At 33.3% G+C, this 19,328-nt stretch overlaps 2 protein-coding genes across 7 annotated transcripts in view; one reads left to right on the top strand and one right to left on the bottom strand.

The window, feature by feature from the left end:
• LOC110447174 (neurobeachin-like) overlaps positions 1-5,109 on the bottom strand; it is a 294,693-nt gene extending 289,584 nt beyond the window's left edge. For all 5 annotated transcript variants that reach the window (XM_021492692.1, XM_021492694.1, XM_021492695.1 and 2 more), the window contains exon 1: positions 4,781-5,109. In XM_021492692.1, the coding sequence (XP_021348367.1) occupies positions 4,781-4,939 (159 nt within the window). In that variant the 5' untranslated portion in view covers positions 4,940-5,109. The remainder of the gene's footprint in view (positions 1-4,780) is intronic.
• Positions 5,110-5,274: 165 nt separating this feature from the next.
• The window catches only part of LOC110447175 (septin-11-like), a 21,004-nt gene continuing 6,950 nt past the window's right edge, over positions 5,275-19,328 (top strand). The window contains exons 1-7 of one of the 2 annotated variants that reach the window (XM_021492697.1): positions 5,275-5,395; positions 7,666-7,812; positions 15,648-15,783; positions 16,564-16,677; positions 17,217-17,298; positions 18,003-18,143; positions 18,699-18,816. In XM_021492697.1, the coding sequence (XP_021348372.1) occupies positions 5,372-5,395; positions 7,666-7,812; positions 15,648-15,783; positions 16,564-16,677; positions 17,217-17,298; positions 18,003-18,143; positions 18,699-18,816 (762 nt within the window). In that variant the 5' untranslated portion in view covers positions 5,275-5,371. The remainder of the gene's footprint in view (positions 5,396-7,665; positions 7,813-15,647; positions 15,784-16,563; positions 16,678-17,216; positions 17,299-18,002; positions 18,144-18,698; positions 18,817-19,328) is intronic. The other variant, XM_021492698.1, reaches the window with a different exon arrangement.

Genomic DNA, 19,328 nt, shown 5'->3' with positions numbered 1-19,328 from the left:
AGTTTGAACTTTATTTTATCGTTTTTAACTTCCAGAGCTTTAGCATAGACAGTCGTCCATTAGTATTGGTATTTCTGCTTTCACAAAAATGTTGGCAATGTTTATGTCTGATCAATATCACAACAATTCAAGTTATGTAGAATACTTTTATGAATCCCAGACCAGGAATTTGTTCAAGTTACGAGTAACATCATGGATGAAAGTTTCAAAATAAAATGAATCTCAAACAAAACAACGAGTCCACAACTCATACTTCTGTGATCTGTCAAGACAGACAATATTTTATAATTCTATAAAGTGTAGGAAAAAATGGCCTGTGTCTTCACTTAATTAAAGAGTGCTTGTATAATCCAAATTTGATCAAAATCTGTGTACTTGTAAGCAACAGAAGCTGGAAGTAAAAATGAATAACAGTACTGACCATACTTGTTACTATGGGCCTACCTAAAGTATTCAGAGGTTTACTATTTTGCATGAAAAATTAATTGTTTATTTTGTTTTTCAAAAACATCATTTGATTTTCTATGATTAAAATAATACAAAAATGTTACTTATTTAAGCCAATTACAAAAAATATTGTGGTTTCGCTAACCATATACATACCCATGATTTTTGTGCCTACCCTAAAGCGTTAATTAGCATTTAGTGATATGCACTGTTAAAGTCAGAACTCCTGCTCTATATAAGCATAGTGAAAATATCCCCCCCCCCCCTCCCCCCCAAAAAAGAATATGTCTACCTACAGTACCAACCCTATTTTTTCTGAGGATGATAGCAGAAACACAAGTAATTTGTTTTGCCTGATTATATTGCAGTTCTTTACAAACATATTTTGTTAAACATGGACTCTGTCTCATGACGTACTACATGTATATGTAGCTACACATCACTGCCTCTCACCTTTTATTAAGGCCTGAATTAAAATATGGGCTGTTTCCCTATTTACTAACTACATATAAGAAGAGAATTGAAGATTTCATTAAATATTTTGAATATTTAATGAAATCTTCAATTCTGTTTCTTATATGTAGTTAAATAAACTGTTGAATATATAGTCATTCGTTCATTTTGTTTTGTAGTATGTCAGCTTCAACAAACCATTGCAAATGTTTACTTTTGTCAGTGTATATTATCAAAATCAAAGCATGCAACGTTTGATTATCAAAACATACATTGTATTTCAAAATTCTTTATTAAAACTAGCAAAACAAATGTCACTGTAAAATAAAAATAAAATAAAAATAAAAAATACCTATCCAACCCAAACTTAAAACCTAGGTGCACGTGGTATTCAGGCAAAGAAACATTATCCAGGAATGTATATACTAATGTCTACTTTGTAGCTACAGAAACCAATCTAATGCATGTTTTACACTGCAATTAATTAGTGCACCAAGGTCAGAGGCCTTGTAGGTTTCATATGAATGGCCCTACACTGTGTACACTATATATATTATAGCCATTAAATCCATATTCATCTGGCCAACCGCTCCAATCAATATCTATAACACAGGAGGAGGCTAGGAGATCGTAATGACCTAGCAACACTAGTGTACATAAAGGAATAGTGTGTAAATATACTGTACACCGTAAACGTGTACATTGTTTATTGAACTTAATTATCCATGTATATATATCTAGTATTATATAATACTGAAGTACTGTATTTAATTAGGCCCCAAAAATATGTATGTTTCATGTAACATGACTGAAAAAAGTAGGGTTGGTCGGTCAAGATTTATTTCTGTTTTATTTCTTTTATTTTATTTTTATTTTTTGAGGGTGGACTGGTGCTAATTAAAAAAAAAAAAAAATCACTGAACATATCTTGAGGTCTTTTAAATCATTATTTGGGATTTGAATTTGGTTTTGATACCAGCTTATGAAGCAGAGAGGTTATATATACATAGCTGCCTTGTTTGTTTGTCCATCAATTTGTTTGCATCTGGTGGACAAGTTATCCCAACACTGGATGGAGTGTGTTTAAGTGAAATAAAATTATTAGGGTCGAGGTCAAAACTAGCGTCGGTGGGGACACCAGCTGAAATTAAATTAACTTTTTTGTGGCCTAATCTGGCACTAACTTAAGTCCATGCCTGGTTATAATAATAATTATAAGTAAGTCCATCAATATTTATTGCAGTTCAATAGAAAAGCCAACTCACCCACTTTCATTGTCCTCAATAAACTAAAAAAAAAACTCCTTTAGGGTTTCCCCCTGAGCCTATAACAGGATAAATATAGACTAGTATTTACAAATAAAGTATGTATCCAAGTTTGTAGTAGCATTTAATCAACTATTGATCAAATCATCAATGCATCATCCTGGTCTCATTTGAAGTTATTAAATGAAGACCTTAAAATCTTAGCTTAACAACTTTTTAACAACAGTTTTCAACCTCTAATAATTTAGTCAATATGCAAGGTAGAAACTTGTTATTTTGCATGTAATTTTACTCTACTAAACTTTTTGCTATCTGGAAAGTTTAGTTTAAAGTCAGGAAATGGTTGTATTTAACACCACTGTACCATCTTTATGAGTTCCTTGTCAGTTCGATCTTTTCTCTTCTTTTCTCTAATCCGTTTGATCGAGTCATGTTAACAGTAAATGCCCCTTGAGGTAAGTTTTGATCTGAACTAAATACTGCTGTGTATAAAAGACAACGTTCAAAGTGAGTTTGTCATTTCACGTAGTTCTAGTTACTAGTACAGTACTTAAATTAAAAGTTAATGTAAAAGAAATAGAATCGATCATTGCAATATAAGAAAGATCTGGCTTTATAATTAGTTCATTTGCAGATGTGTATAAAAGAACTGAATTGAACACTAACCGTGAAGGATTTACCAAGATAATATGGACATGGATAAATATGAGAATACTTGATAAGAACTTAGAAATGCGCAAGAGGTATATAATTATCTCGCTTGTTTAAAATGCCCAGGGTGTGACGTCATTATGCCAAATATGTTATTAATAGAATAGAGAGCCCACATTTTTAGTGCTTTAGGGGTTAAGAAAATTTGTATTTTGTCCTGAAGAAGCCCGCCAAAGGTCGAAACCGGTCGACAGGTACTTATTAAGTTGAAGCAACCTATCCTCATGCTGTTGTGATTGTTACCTTCTACTGATAAAAACTATTTGATGTTAAAAACATTTTTACATTTGATATGCACATTGTTTTAAATAACATATGTATTTTGAACTGATGAATCTTATAGAAGATATTTTTCACCACAAATTATTAATGAATGTAATTGATTTTCATTGGCTTGAAACATTGGAAATCTGTGCCAGCTGCATATAGCTTTTTTCTTTGTATTGTATTTACCATGCAAACACATAATATATTGACTGTTTTCAATGTATGTTCATTTCCTTCTATATGAAGCAACATACACGTGTGTATAGGTATGTACTGACTATAGTACTCCCAAAAGCCCAGTGCACTTATATTATACCACTGTGAAGGCAATTGAATCTGTAAAGTGATGTATAACATGGATGGTGATGTTGTCAATGTACTATTGGAGATAATCACCAGCTGGTATCTGTCAGACATTGAGGCTGTTTATGAATTATAAATAACAGATACAATACATGCATTACCAGGCACTTGTTTGTGAATTTAGGTTGATACACTGTCTCACAGCTAATTAGGTTACGAGTAAGGACAGGGTGACTTTTTCTTCCAAATAAAGACAATTTTATTCAAGTAAATGTTATTCTTAAATGTAGACAATTTCAAATTATGAGTAGGTAAATAGGGATCCTTTTTATTTGAGAAATCTCATATTTCTATATAAAAACTCTTACCTGGTATGTCACAAATTATGTCTGATTTTTTCTCAAGATGTTTTTTTTCACCAAAAGTTTTAAAAAGAAGTTTAGTAGCTAAATATGGGTTCATTTTAGTGAGTCGGTCAGGAAACTTTAAAGATTTTTTTAAGGATGACCTCATACTAGAAGATGCTATTTTCCCTTTTCACATATGATTATTTCATTTCTTTAGAGACACAAAAGTAAATTACAGTTCATCATAAACTATCTTTACCATCATTGTATATTCGCCCTATTATTCTTGTAAATTCCTCGTTAATATTTTTCACATTTTTATAAATTAGAGAAAAAACACTATAAAATAACATTGGTTACATATACAGATGATGAAAACAATTTATAATGAACAACCTTTTAAATACTTCACAATTATAAAGAACAGAAGATGGGGTGACAAAACGTTCCTGGCAATAATGGTATTTTCTCTACACTTTCATTGCCATTCAAATCAATTATTTAATAGACAATAGACAATAACTGTAAATAGAAAAATTTAAATAACTGTAAATAGAAAATCTCATTTTGATTTTCACCCATGTTTTATCTTTTGTTAACTCTAGATCTATAAGAGTATATTTTAATAAATAAGTATGCATATTTATAAGTTCTGTACATGTTTACTTTTGCAGTGGATAAAATGTTTATCCTTTATGTGCAAAAAATAGGTCAAGGTAAGACAACTTTCACTTCAATTTTTATATACCTTATCTTATTAAAGCGACTTTTTTCAAATATTCAATATAAAGTTCATCTAATAATTCAACAGACAATTTTAATTACATGGCGGTACTCACTCCGACGTGATCCCCGTCTGGGCCTCTTTTGTAAACACAGGTAAAAACGGCTTGTGGACACGCCTTCTTTCGGTTCATACCTCCACGTAATCAATGCGCTGAAAACATTCAATAAGCATGCCATACACCTTCGATTCTATAGACTTACCAGATGGAGAACTGTGTTGACAACATCTTTATTTGTCACCTGCTTCACTTTGATCAAGCCAATTAACAATCCGAATTTCAGCTCGTCATTTCCAGCTGCTTTCAGGATACCTTCTGTTGTGGTCACCTGTGCCTCCCCTTCGCCTTCTGTTGAAGACATTCTGCCACTTTGAACCGTGCAGAATGTTCCAACAATCGTCTCTTAAAATCTATCGTCACAATGTTACGTTAGTAAACAAATATACACCTTATATCTGCGAGTACGTTGATGCTTTAGACAGTTGTCGGCGAGATGCCGATGCCACTTCCGCGTCGCCGGGCTGAATGAAAGCTAGTATTTGATTGGTTCATAATAATGATATACGATTTAAAGGACATTTTTTAACAAATTAAAAGTTAAAAGGGGTGTTGAGATGATATTGTTTTCCGCTGTTTAATATCACACATAGTACAAACATGTTTATTTATAAGTAAATTTAAGAATTAAAATATCGTATCCGGAACTGTCTGTTTCCGTTTCCGTACACTGGACCCTTTGCAGTCAAGTCGGCTAGGAATTTGAAGTATTTTTTCCAACAGAAAGCGCACAGATATGTCGACAGCAGAAGTACAGAGAGTAAGTATTTAAAAATATTGTCGCACAAAGCTATATGTTCTTATTCGTTATCGAGCAAATGGTTACCATTTTGCTCTGAAATGAACAAAGATAATCGCCTTTTTGACGGGTGATTGACCCTGACATCTTGTTCCGGGATATCTTTAAATACAGTACAATGTAAACTTTAGATCTGATAACTAACCATTTTCATATGTCATAATTGAAATGTGTTCAGTACCGTACACTTTTTAATGTATTTTAAAATATGCTGCATGCTGAGTAAGCAAACGATGAATCACTCATTCATGAAATCGAATGGGCGGGGCTAACTGATTTTAGTCAAACGTTCCCCAAAGGACCAGCTGTCACACCAACTGCTTGCCCCACTTTTGAGCATTTATACCAACATACAGTTGTACTAGCCCCTACCTTTTATGAATGTATTGGTAGTTACTAGTGTTGTAGACAAAACTGCCAGGATCTGGGCCAAGTCTCATAGACTTTTGACATTTTGATATCATATTAAGTACAATCAGAGACGTATAATACAGAGATTGGCAACTTGCTCTTGGCCTTACCATTTGTCACTGGTATCGCGAGTTACGCTTTACCTGCGCCATATTGGATATACGGTTCGCTGCATTCAATAATCCTGTCCTGTTCAAAACATAATTATGCCATGAGAAAACATCGAAAATCAACGTAATATTAAAACCGTAGCTAGCTGAGATTTCCATGTGGTTTGGGAGTGCTACATTGAATGAATACTTGAATGATTAAGTTAAGAAAACACCAAACATCGAAAGATCGTGTTTACATATCGGTAATTATTCTGGCTTCAGGAGAACATGAACTCTGTTTTTGTTCTTTAGACAATTTCAAAAAGGTTTTCAGAAATTAATTACTTGATAATATTTCTAACCAGGAAATTAAAATGAGGTTGTTACAATACTTGCAAACTTTCATAATTTAGCTGTAAAAATACAGAATTTTCTGAGTAAAAAAGTTAAAATGGCGGCTTTGATGTGTGAGGGTTATTTCTATCATGACGAATTAGAACACAAACTCCGTTTTTGTTCTTTAGACAATTTCAAAAAGGTTTTCAGAAATTAATTATTTAATAATATTTCTAACCAGGAAATTAAAATGAGGTTGTTACAATACCTGCAAAGTTTGATAATTGAGCTATGAAAATACACTTTAAAATATACAAGTTAAAATGGCGGCTGTGATGTGCGAGGGTTAATTCCTTTCATGACACCGGCACTCCTTGCTCGTTCATCTTTTTATTTCAAAAACGTATTCAGATATAACATTATATTTCTAACCAGCTTCTTTATATGATCCATATATCTAGGATATGTGACATGTTGACACGAACTAACGAATACACGATCAAATTCTCACACAGGTAACTCACTGACCAGACTATCGTCACCAGGATCGATAAGCTGTCAAAACAAATACTCATAGATCTAGATCATGCATGTTTTTGCGAGATCAGCGTGAGTTGCCAATCTCTGTATTATACGTCTCTGGTACAATGTACACTGTACTTAGTTCTTGTCTTCCCATGAGTGGTTATTTATAGCATACAATTCATTCAGTGCTGTTAAACCCTGCAAATATTATCTTGTCACTCAACAGATGAATTTGGCCTTACAATTAATTACAGACATTTTTATTAATTTAATAAAAAAATCAAGGGTTTCAGTGGATGCAATGTGTTGTACAGGGATGTGTAGTGCACTACACATCCCTGGTGTTGTACCAATTCAAATTATTGTATAATATTCATCTTTCAGTCTGATAGTGCTTTAGCAAACAAAGTTAACTTTTTTACAGTTGAGTTTGTGATCCATATACGTCTGACATACAACTATAATATATACTGAAAATTGTTTCTTTCTGATTCTGCCAATCCATCATGACAGATCGAATTAAATGCACAGAGTGTGATATCGCTTTGAAAATTTCATATTAAATAATTATCTCTTTTATAAAACTTTTGCAAATTTATTAAAAAACATTCTAAAATTAATGTCATTATATCTGTCACTATGAAATGTGACACATTATTTGTTGAATTATCCCCCTTGCTATTTTTTGTTATATTATCTCCCTTACTTTTTCAAAACTTCTGAAAATTGTGTTCCAACTAATTCTTGGCATTGTAGAAAATGAGATATGCAATGAAAATAAAATTCCAAGTGTGTAAAATCAAGAAACTGGAAATAAGTAGAATATTTTACATTTACTTAAAGTTCATTGTTACTTTTGTTTGCAAGACTAAGAGTACATCAGGTGAAGAGAAATCGGATCAGAGCAAGACACATGATCATGGTCATGATCAGAAATCACATGATCAGAAATCACCCGATCAAATAAAAGATATCCAAACTGATCATGAGCACATGGACAGTAACAAGGTTGAGGTATTCAAACATATTTAACTTCCTGAATGTATATTTTTCTGGAATCTGTTTATATATATAAATTCTTTGGAGTCTAATCATCAAAGTCTCCATAAGTTTTATGCTCCAGTGATGTACTTTAATCAGAGAATGGTTCTGAACCTTGACTTCTGCCTGGTCAGGGTTTAAAAACACCAAGATTAATATTGAAAACTTTCTTTCTTTTCAGTGCTTTGAGTTTATAACTTATTTGACATAATATTGGAGCCAGACATAGCTTAATGATGACTGAAAGGATTTTATTGAGACAATTTTGTATGTTTTTCCATCAAACAACAAACTTCACATACTGGGTCTTAAATATAGTTTTTTTTCCAATCACAATAGAGAAATGAAGGTCTCTTTGTATGATTATCCCACTCCCAAGATGAATTCCCAATTAAGATTGCATTAACATATATGTGACTCGTGAAGATTGCATTGGTTGTTGTATACCAGCAGATGCTGCAGAGTGACAGCTTTGTTTTCAACTAATATATTTCTTATAATACTAGTGCAATTTTGGTGGAAAAAAACAGCTCGACAACTTCTTGAAATGATAAAATCTTGAGCAGAAAAGATCCAACATTTTATGATAAGCATACCAGTTATTTTTCAAAATTGCTGTATATATGGGCACCTGTATTAGAACTGGCACCATAATTATGTCAAATACAATATAAAGATCTATTACTGCAGATTGAGACAGAACATCTTGAGAACTTGTTTGGAAATAAACATATTAAAATCTAAATGAAGTTTCTACCTGTATGTATGTGCATGACAAATCTTTCGTGTATAACAAGTACTCGACATATTCTGAGGCACTATAGCTACTAGGTCATTGAAAGCTGTTTGTGGGAGAAAATCATAGATGTTACGTTTAAGGTGCAATTCGATTTACTTATAAAAAAAAACTTTCTATGATATTACTAGAAGGGAAAGTGTTATTAGTATTCAGTTGAAATTTTTAAAAGCTAGCTATATTTCATAGTATTTCATTAATATCTTAAGTCAAAGAATATTTTCTCAGAATACTTTCTGCATATTTGCATGAACATGTTGCATTGGTATTATGTGTAAAGTAGCTAGTATTTAGATTAAATGTACAAAATAAAATATTAGCCTCTCTGGGTCCTAATAAGACTGGAGTAATTGTACCATGGATTATAATCATGTATATACAAATGTATATTAATACATGAATCTTTTGTATAGAACACATGCTCTACATATACTGAGGCACTACAAAACCATTGAACGCTTCAATGTTTATGTAATATTATGACCATTATTACATTATAATCATGTATATATATTAATACATGATGGAATTACTTCTTTGCACCATATTAATACATGACGTGTATATTTTATGAATATATACATGTATATTTTCATCTTCTAATATATATACATGTGTATATCTGTATAAATGCATTCACTATTATTGCATGTACAATTCTATATTTGTTGTAATATACCGGGTTCTTAAAGTTGAAAAGAGAAGGGGTGCTTATCAACATGTGAGAATATAAACTACTTGAGGCTCCTCATACCGTTGCAAATCTATAATGAATTAGAAATTGCCTTGCAACTGTAGTTTGTTTGATGGATCATTTCTGAAAAGGAAAACATACCTTACAGAACTTTTATAAAAAATAATAAAGATGAAATAACCATAAATGAATCACAACAGTGTTCTGTGTTTACAATTATAACAGGGCCATGATTTGAACCCTGAACCTCCTATTATTATACACTGTCATTAAACATGTAACTGAGGGAGCTACCTGGTCTGTGGTATCAGTAGTAAGTTTACCCAATCATGTTTTAGTTATGATCCAAAACAAAAGTAAGGGGAGTTACCTGTTTGTATGGAAAAAAATACAACGGAATTCTTCAGTGACTATTTTGCCTGCAGTGGGCCCGGGATCCTTAACTTAAGTCTCTGATTGAGTGACATGAATATCAGCCAAATCTCCTTTTATTACAAAATTGAAAAAAAGTCAGGTAGACCAACTGATGAATTATTCATGTAGACATGATATATTAAATTCATGGTGTTTTTTATGCATACTCATGATCAAAGTTTTCAAATCAGTTAGCTTTAGTATTTACCAATTTGATTTGTCAAACTACTACAATGTACCAGTTAAACGAATTCTGTGCTGATATACATTTTGAACCTTAAACTTCTTCACATTGTTGAATAGTATGGAAATTGGGCATGCACACACCAAATCGAAGTTAGCGAATGTATATTCTTTCACATTCAGTCACGATCTCAGGGGACATTAGACATCACGGTTCAAAAAGAGTAGATCAGACATCATCTATATGTACACTAAATATTGTAATGTTAAGAAATTTAAAAAACAATTTTGATACTGTTCAAGAAAAATTCACAAAATATTCAATTTCTTAATGAAACATAGGGCAGAAAGTTACGCAGGAAAGTATATCATTCCAACACTGCAAGATTATTGAAAAGGTATTGCTATATAATATGTATATCTAGATTTAACCATTTCCTTGGCTGTACAATTAAAACATTGCTTGAAAACAGATAAACTGTACATGTATGCTGGTATATATATCCAGTGGATGCATGGGGTGCTTAAATTCTGGGCCAGTACAGTAAAGTTTAGAAAACATTTTTTCATTAAGTTTTCCTCAGAAGCCTTAATATGTGACGGAGTTTATATCTGCGTAATGATTAGGTAAAAAATTACATTTATGATATGATTTGTATCTTTCTTTTACTGCGTGGAATGTTTGTGACGGAATATCCAAGACTTAACGATTCACCTTTAGAGGACCTGTGGAGACTGTCCTTATCCGATCAGGTGAAACTTGAGACATTGTAGAGGAAGTCGAGATAGATCAAAACTTGGTCGTTATAAACGCAGAATTACACGCGGATGCATATTTACCATGTAGTGCAATTGCAACAGACTTCAGGATAACTTACGAAAGCTTTTTATATTAATTTAAACTTGCTAATAATTTAACAAGGCAATGAACTGTGGACCAGGTTGAGTAATATACTGGGAAAGCCACACTCTTCTTAATTAATCAGTTGCCTAAATAATGTTATTAATTAATAATAAGTAGCTTATACATGTGCTTTGACAACACAAATGCAAATTTAGGAATAATTTAGGAATAACAATAAATCATTTTTGAATTACAGTAAAACCTTGTTATGTTGCCACCATTGATATCGTCCAGCAAAATGTTGGTATTATAAATAAGTTGGATGTATAGAGGAATTGTTCAAGAAGGAAGAAAGGGTTACTAGAAAAAATTGGCAATAATAATAATAATACCGCTTTATCAGCTGGGTAGACTGGAGCAAGCTGAGTAAAGTATCTTGCTCAAGGGTACAACACATGTACAGTGCCGTGCCTTGAACCTGCAACCCTTCAGTCACAAGCCTCCAATAAAGAGTTTGTGGTTGCAAGTATAACAAGAGGTATGCTTTGTTGTGTGGGACTTGTAAAATTAAATAAAAATATATAGAAATTGGACAAATGGACTTCGAGACAATAATTTATAATTTTGCATACAGGGCCTATAAATATTATAGTACCAGGTAAGTTTATATAAGGGGCAATCCTAAAGATGGCCACGGACCCATGAGTCCGACAACTGAAATCTGCTCTTCCTTTTTATTTCCTATCTAATTTTACATAAAATCGTTCTGAATGGGTCATTGTATTTTTTATATTGACTAAAAGTTGATGAAAAATCTCCAGCATTTTGCATGTAATATATCCAATATTTTACACGGAATAAAAGTGTGTATATGATGGTATGCATACATTGTATATTTACATTTGTGTTGCAGTGCCTCTAGATAACAGTACCAACTCAAACTGTTTGCATGATTCAATGTACTACATGTACCGTTACATGACCTCTGAACCCCCCCCCCCCCCCCCCCCCCCCCCCCTATAATTAGATTATACTTGTCACTCTAAATAGCTAATCAACTGGTTAATGAGGGCAGCCTTGTCAAGTCATATTTTGCTCTAGTTGTATCCAAAATTACAGTGAAATTCTTTATTATCCCCCGCTTTCACTGAAATGGGGGATACTAATTTGGATTTGTCCGTCTGTCTGTCACGCTTCATTTCCGTGCAAAAACTGCAACAAATGTTAACCGATTTTCTTCAAACTTGGTAACAGAGATAAATGCTTTAAGGGCTCGGCCAAGTTAGATGACAACTTTCAGCAGACTTTATTTGGCAGAGTTATGGCTCGGGTACTCTTTGGTTTTCCTGTGATAATTGCTGTAGATATTGTGCAGATATTTCAACCAAATTCTGTATGCACATCCGACTCATGCTAATTAGTTTGCCGACCATTGTGATTTACGGAAAATTAATGAGGTATAAGGCTGCTTTTTTTTCTTCACATTTCAAGCTATACATTATGTCTCAACAGCACGATACTCACATGTTTAAACCTATCTTCAATAATGTTTACCTACAATATGTGCTGCAAGCAGAGGATATAAATTCCACGAATTTGCTTGTTTAATTTAAATTTGCCTGTAGTTGGTCAGGTATCCTTGAAGTACCAGTTTAATATATAATTAGATCTATATTAAGAGAAGACACAAGGACTATTAAAGTGATCTCTGAACAGAGGTGGACTCCTAACAGTACTATTTCTAAAAAGGAAACTGATTTGTTAGGATGTTAAAATACAGACGATTATTAATTAATAGGGGTGGCCTCTTGACTATATTCCACTGTATATATTTTGTGCTGATTATAAAACATTCTCACACTGCCACATTATACAGAAAAAAATTGTTATGCCACCACATGCATTATACACCAAAACCTCCTTATACTGCCATAATTATATGCTAAAACCTTTTTATACTGCCACATTTATACAGTGAAACATAATTATACTGCCATAATTATATGGTAAAACCTACTTATACTGCCACAATTATACAGTAAAACAACCTTATACTTCCATAATAATACAGTAAAACATCCTTATACTGCCATAGTTATATGGTAAAATCTACTTATACTGCCACAATTATACAGTAAAACCTACTGTTACTGCCACAATTATACAGTAAAACAACCTTATACTGCCATAGTTATATGGTAAAACAACATTATACTGCCATAGTTATATGGTAAAACAACCTTATACTGCCATATTTATATGGTAAAACAACCTTATACTGCCAGTTATATGGTAAAACAACCTTATACTGCCATAGTTATATGGTAAAACCTACTTATACTGCCACAGTTATACAGTAAAACAACCTTATACTTCCATAATTATACAGTAAAACAACATTATACTGTCATAGTTATATGGTAAAATCTACTTATACTGCCACAATTATACAGTAAAACCTACTTATACTGCCACAATTATACAGTAAAACAACCTAATACTGCCATAGTTATACAGTAAAACAACCTTATACTTCCATAATTATACAGTAAAACAACATTATACTGTCATAGTTATATGGTAAAACCTACTAATACTGCCACAATTATATGGTAAAACCTACTTATACTGCCACAATAATACAGTAAAACAACTTTATACTGCCATAGTTATACAGTAAAACAACCTTATACTGCCATAGTTATATGGTAAAACAACCTTATACTTCCACAATTATATAGTAAAACAACACTATACTGTCATAGTTATATGGTAAAACCTACTTATACTGCCACAATTATACAGTAAAAAAACCTTATACTGCCATAGTTATATGGTAAAAAAAACTTATACTGCCATAGTTATATGGTAAAACAAACTTATACTGCCATAGTTATATGTTAAAACAACCTTATACTGCCATAGTTATATGGTAAAACCTACTTATACTGCCACAATTATACAGTAAAAAAAACCTTATACTGCCATAGTTATATGGTAAAACAACCTTATACTGCCATAGTTATATGTTAAAACAAACTTATACTGCCATAGTTATACAGTAAAACATCTTTATACTGCCACAATTATGCAGTAAAACATCCTTATACTGCCAACATTTGTCCAGTAAAAAAAAATGTGTTATAAAGAGGTTTGGCGATATATCGAGGAAGTTGTATGAATAAATTGTTAAGAACAATTTTTAAAAGGACCTGGTGATATTTTGGCTGGAAGCTAAGGGGAAAAGGCAAATGGAATGAGTGCCGTTACCCAGTAGGAAGAATTAACTGTATGTGTTTATATACCATATATACTGGTATCTAAATAACAGGTTGTTCTAGATCTGATGATGGCGGATAAAAATTCAACAATTTAACGTAAAAATTTGCAGGTGATGTATAGCTACAGCATATACGTACCAGTACGTACCAGCAAACAAAATGATTTCTGGTTGATAACTTGATATTGTTGTTTAACTTTTTAACCTGAATTAAATATGCAGTTATTGACTTGGTTTGAGGGTAACAGCTGTAATGTTGAACCCAAAGACAAAATATTAACTGAGGCAATATACAAATAATGTGATACTATACATGATCGTGAGAAGTATGTGTAATAAGATATTGGTAGGTTCTGTATAGATATTATGACATGTGAAGGAATAAATTAAATATGAACCTATATGGATATAATATTTTTTCAATATGAATCAGGGATGTACAGTATTAATTTCACTAATCTGACTCCTTGGGCTAGTGACATTTTTTTATCATTTACTATTGACAACATAGGTGGGTTATATAATTAGTAGATCTAAATAAATCTAAGTCAATGTGTAAAGATGAATTATTAAAGTATGAGAAACTGAATTTGTTATAGACCGCTAGCTACAGCATGAGAAACCCTTTCAAATATATAATATAGCTTTGAAGCTTGTTTTTCATGTTCACTAAAGATCTATATGATTCCTTCATGCTCAACAACTTCCTTGTCTTATAATAATGCACATACTTTTCAGCTTGACTTCAACAACAACTAATTGTAATTCTCATCTTACGTTTCGGAGTAATTCTAACTGGTCTCGCCCAGTAACACTCTTTTTGTATCAGTCGAGATTTGTCTCAGTCGAGACATTTACTTGTACAGCTAGGAGTATACTAGGCTATAACTAAGAGCTTTTCATGCAAATCATATTACATGATGATAGTGACAAACAATATTGTAGAGTTTGCAGATATATTGTTCTCATACTTTGTATATGGTACGTACTGTCACTTCAAATATTAATCCAGAGATATTACTTTTATAAGCATCTAATTTTATGTATTTGAATTTATGATTGAAATCTATGTTTACCCAGTATAAATGTTGTATCATAATGAAAACAGGTGGAATCATTTATTTTTTAAATATGAACATCATTGCTGATCATTTTGTACCATAGATAGATTTAGATTTACAAGATGTTTGAACTGGACAAAGAGTTGTACAGTGTATAGAAGGTCTAATTTTGTCAATCCAATTTTTTATCCAGTTAATAATTATATTAAGTTATGTAATTTGTCGTTTCTAACTGACTGATCTCATGATTTCAAATTGTTTATAACTCGATTGATACCTGACTGTTTCAATTCTTTAGATGATGGATATGGATGAAAGGGTCAGCTATAGTATACGTAATTGGTTTCTCTAATTAGCTAAGTGTCATATGTGTAGAGTTTGGAAAATAAACATATGCTAATCATGGTTTTATATAATTCAATAAAATGAAATATTTTTAATTTTCTTGTTAGATTTCAAAACATTCAGGTTCAAACATTCACATGATACATGTACATGTAAAGGAAATCTCATTGGCCATATTTGTGTGTTTGTAGCCCCCAAAGCCTCCCAGTGTTGGGTCTAATACTCGGACCCTGACCTTAAACGGCCATGTTGGATTCGACAGTCTTCCAGACCAGCTGGTCAACAAGTCAGTCAGCCAGGGATTTTGCTTCAATATCCTCTGCCTCGGTACGTAAGTCGTCCAGTCACTGTAGATCATAATATAAATCATAAAGCAATGTTCATCTTCATCCTTGATCAAATTTTTAAGTGTGTGGTGAACACTGCGGAATTGACCAATTGCCTATTTAGCATAAAGTCATGTTTTGATTTAACATTTTAAGATGTTTCACAATAGAAATGCATCAGTAACTCAGTAAATTTTAGGACACATGTGTTTTCAGTCCTAGGCACATATTTATGAAACAATGTGCCAAATTTCTTATTCCAGTGATAAAGTAATTAAATTTCCCTTTTTTGTCAGTGATTTGGTAGAATCTTGGGAGAACTTAGAGCGGAATACTGTTTCCAGTGTTTAAATTAAACATCACTTTTTGACCATGTCACATAATTTTAGCAAGTAACAAAAAAGTTGGTTTGAGCACAGGCCCATATTGAGCATGAGAATAGTTTCATTAATACAGGCCTTGGACTCAAGCTTTTTCTGTGGGACTCCTACATTTGGAGAACCTACTAAATAGTATATCTCTTTTAAATGGGATTCACCAAGAATTTTAAAAGAATTTTCAGGACATATGCCAGAAAAATATTTCAAAAATCTCTTATTTCCATTTTGATTTGATTGTCAAATCCCATTATGCACTTTTGTTCATCAAATTATCTGCAGAAATACATATAAAACAGATTTATTTGAAGGATCTCCTGCAATGTAAGAATGGAGTTAATTGTTAGGATAACTAGAACCTCATTGTTCCAAGGTTTAACATTGATGTACTTGTCATGTTTCAGGAGAGACAGGCATCGGTAAATCCACCATGATGGATACGCTGTTCAATACTCACTTTGACTCCACCCAGAGCACGCACGACCTTCCCGGGGTCAAACTGAAGGCCAGTACCTATGGTAAGTCTAGATCTGACACGACCTTCTGAAGGTCAAACTCAAGGTCAGTACCTATGGTTAAGTCTAGTTTTGACACAACCTTCTGAAGGTCAAACTCAAGGTCAGTAATTATGGTCAGTCTGACAAGTCCACACAAGGTGCTTGGCAGGAAGACTAGGAGCTAACACTACCTCCTCATGGGTCAAACTCAAGGTCAGTATCTTCGGTGAGTCTGGAGAACCATAAAAATGTCCCGAGGTCAAATGTAAGGCCAGTATCTGCTAAAGTTTGAAGAGCTTACACAACATCCCAGGGATGAAAATAATGGTTTTGGTATCTGGGGTCAAACTAAATGTATCACTATCTGCAGTAAGTCTGGAGAGCTAACACAACGTCCCAGGGATCAAACTATGTAAGACTACAGTAAGGCCAGAGGGCTGACACATGGACCCCAGTGACTTACTCATTAAGTGTGAGCTACAGAGTGCTAACACATTACTTATGTCAGACACCCAGTAATTAAGATGGTTTATAACTGTGAGGTACGTCTGTTCTTTCAGAGCTACAGGAGAGCAGTGTGAGACTGAAGCTCACAGTGGTCGACAGTGTGGGTTTCGGGGACCAAATCAACAAGGAAGACAGGTCTGTATCTACTTTAAGACTGAGACAGGCTTTAAAATGTTAAAACGTTGTATGGTAGTCTGCGAAAAATGCTGGAGTTTCACTTTGCTTGGTCAATAAGAATAAAACAAAATATTATAAACATTATAGAAATAATTCCTAGTACAGTCAAACCCTTATTAAGAAATAACCGATAGGATACCCAAAAAGTGGTCTCTTTACACAGGTTGTCTCTTAATACAGGTGGTCTCTTAATACAGGTGGTCTCTTAGTGCAAGTTCAGTTCACAAAAAGTTACAATAGGTAACATTAAAGTGGTCTCATAATGCAGGTGGTCTCTTTATAGAGGTGGTTGTATAAGCAGGTTGATTGTATTATATATTTCGGATCAACTAATGTGAAATATTGTCTAATTTAATGTTAAATGTCATATCTGTACTGTGAAAGTGGATATTTCAACATGTTCATATTTTAACTCTTTGTACAATAAACGATGTGAACATTTTTCTGTTGGCTACATGGTTCTGAAATCTGTAGATCCTGAATATCTATAAACTGTAATCTGTTGATACATTTTTGTGTGAACTATATAAACATGTAATCTTTAAAAAAGAAATGCACACAATATGTGAAATAACAATAAAACAAAGGTTTGTTGGAGAGATACCTAACGACAGTTATAATGGGTTTTAATTAAATAAAACTAAATTGATATATGTTAACAGCTGGAAGCCCATCGTAGACTACATAGACAACCAGTTTGAGGCGTTCCTACAGGAGGAGCTGAAGATCAAGAGGTCACTACACACGTATCACGACACCAGGATCCACGCCTGTCTATATTTTGTAGCTCCTACTGGACACTCGTACGTAAACTCTTCTATATTTTTTTCTTTTTTAAGGATCCCTGTACCACTGCGAAAAATTGTAACTAATTGGAAAAGTTTTCCAGCTTTGCTATAGCTTTTATAAATCATTTCTGAAAAGAAACTAATACTTAGCAGAACATTTATACAACTGTGTCCTGAAAAAGCAATGGAGCCAGACCGAGGTTCGACCCTGGACCTTTGATCATTATGCTGTCGTCAAACCAAATGTGCTGCCTTGTCTGTGGTAGTACCCTTGCCCAGTCACGCCACAGCTATATCAAAAACAAAATCAAGGGGAGGTAACTGGAGGTATGAAATTTCTGAGGTTTCTCTAGTGCTTTGCCTGCAGTGGGACAGGGATCCTTAATGAACATTTTTACATGCAAATACATCAATCAGCAGGTAAGAGGAAGTTTTACAGTACTACTGATAAAATATCATGGTACTGTATTGTTGGGCTATGACAAGGTGACATGACCAGCTGAGGTGTATGTACATATACATGATTTACATACTTGGAATCCTGATATTTTGAACTCTTGTGTTTTACAGACTGAAAGCACTTGACCTTGTGACCATGAAGAAGTTGGACAGCAAGGTCAACATCATCCCAGTCATTGCCAAGGCCGATACTATCACCAAGGCAGAGCTTCAAAAGTTCAAGGCCAAGGTCAGTTAAGGTCATCGGGTTAAGTAAGGGTATAAATCATTAGTTGATCTACGAGATATTTTTTTAAAATAAGAGAATATACAGGGGGCCTGCATCAAGGTACTTTTTTATAGCCCTCACTATCTACAATTTATTAGTCCCCTACCGGGAAACCGGGGGGACTATAGTTTTCCCCTCCGTCTGTCCATGGGTCCGTCCGTGTGTCTGTCTGTCTGTGCATCTGTGCGTCTGTCCGTCTGTCCGAAGAGGTTTGTCAGCACTCTAGAGCCTTCATTCTTTCATGGATTTTAATCAAACTTTACACACATGTAAAGAATTAAAATATCTTCAACAAGTTCGAGTTTCAAGGTCATCGGATCAAGGTCAAGGTCAATATTACTATAAATAGAAAAACTTTGTCAGCACTCTAGCGTCTTCATTCTTTCTTGGTTTTTAATCAAACTTCACACAGTCATAAAGAATTAAAATATCTTCGACAAGTTCGAGTTTCAAGGTCATCGGATCAAGGTCAA

This window comes from Mizuhopecten yessoensis, unplaced genomic scaffold (assembly GCF_002113885.1).
Source record: "Mizuhopecten yessoensis strain PY_sf001 unplaced genomic scaffold, ASM211388v2 scaffold3229, whole genome shotgun sequence".
NCBI lineage: Eukaryota > Metazoa > Mollusca > Bivalvia > Pectinida > Pectinidae > Mizuhopecten > Mizuhopecten yessoensis.
Note: the sequence above shows the minus strand (reverse complement) of the source record. Positions and strands in the feature narration are given on the sequence as shown.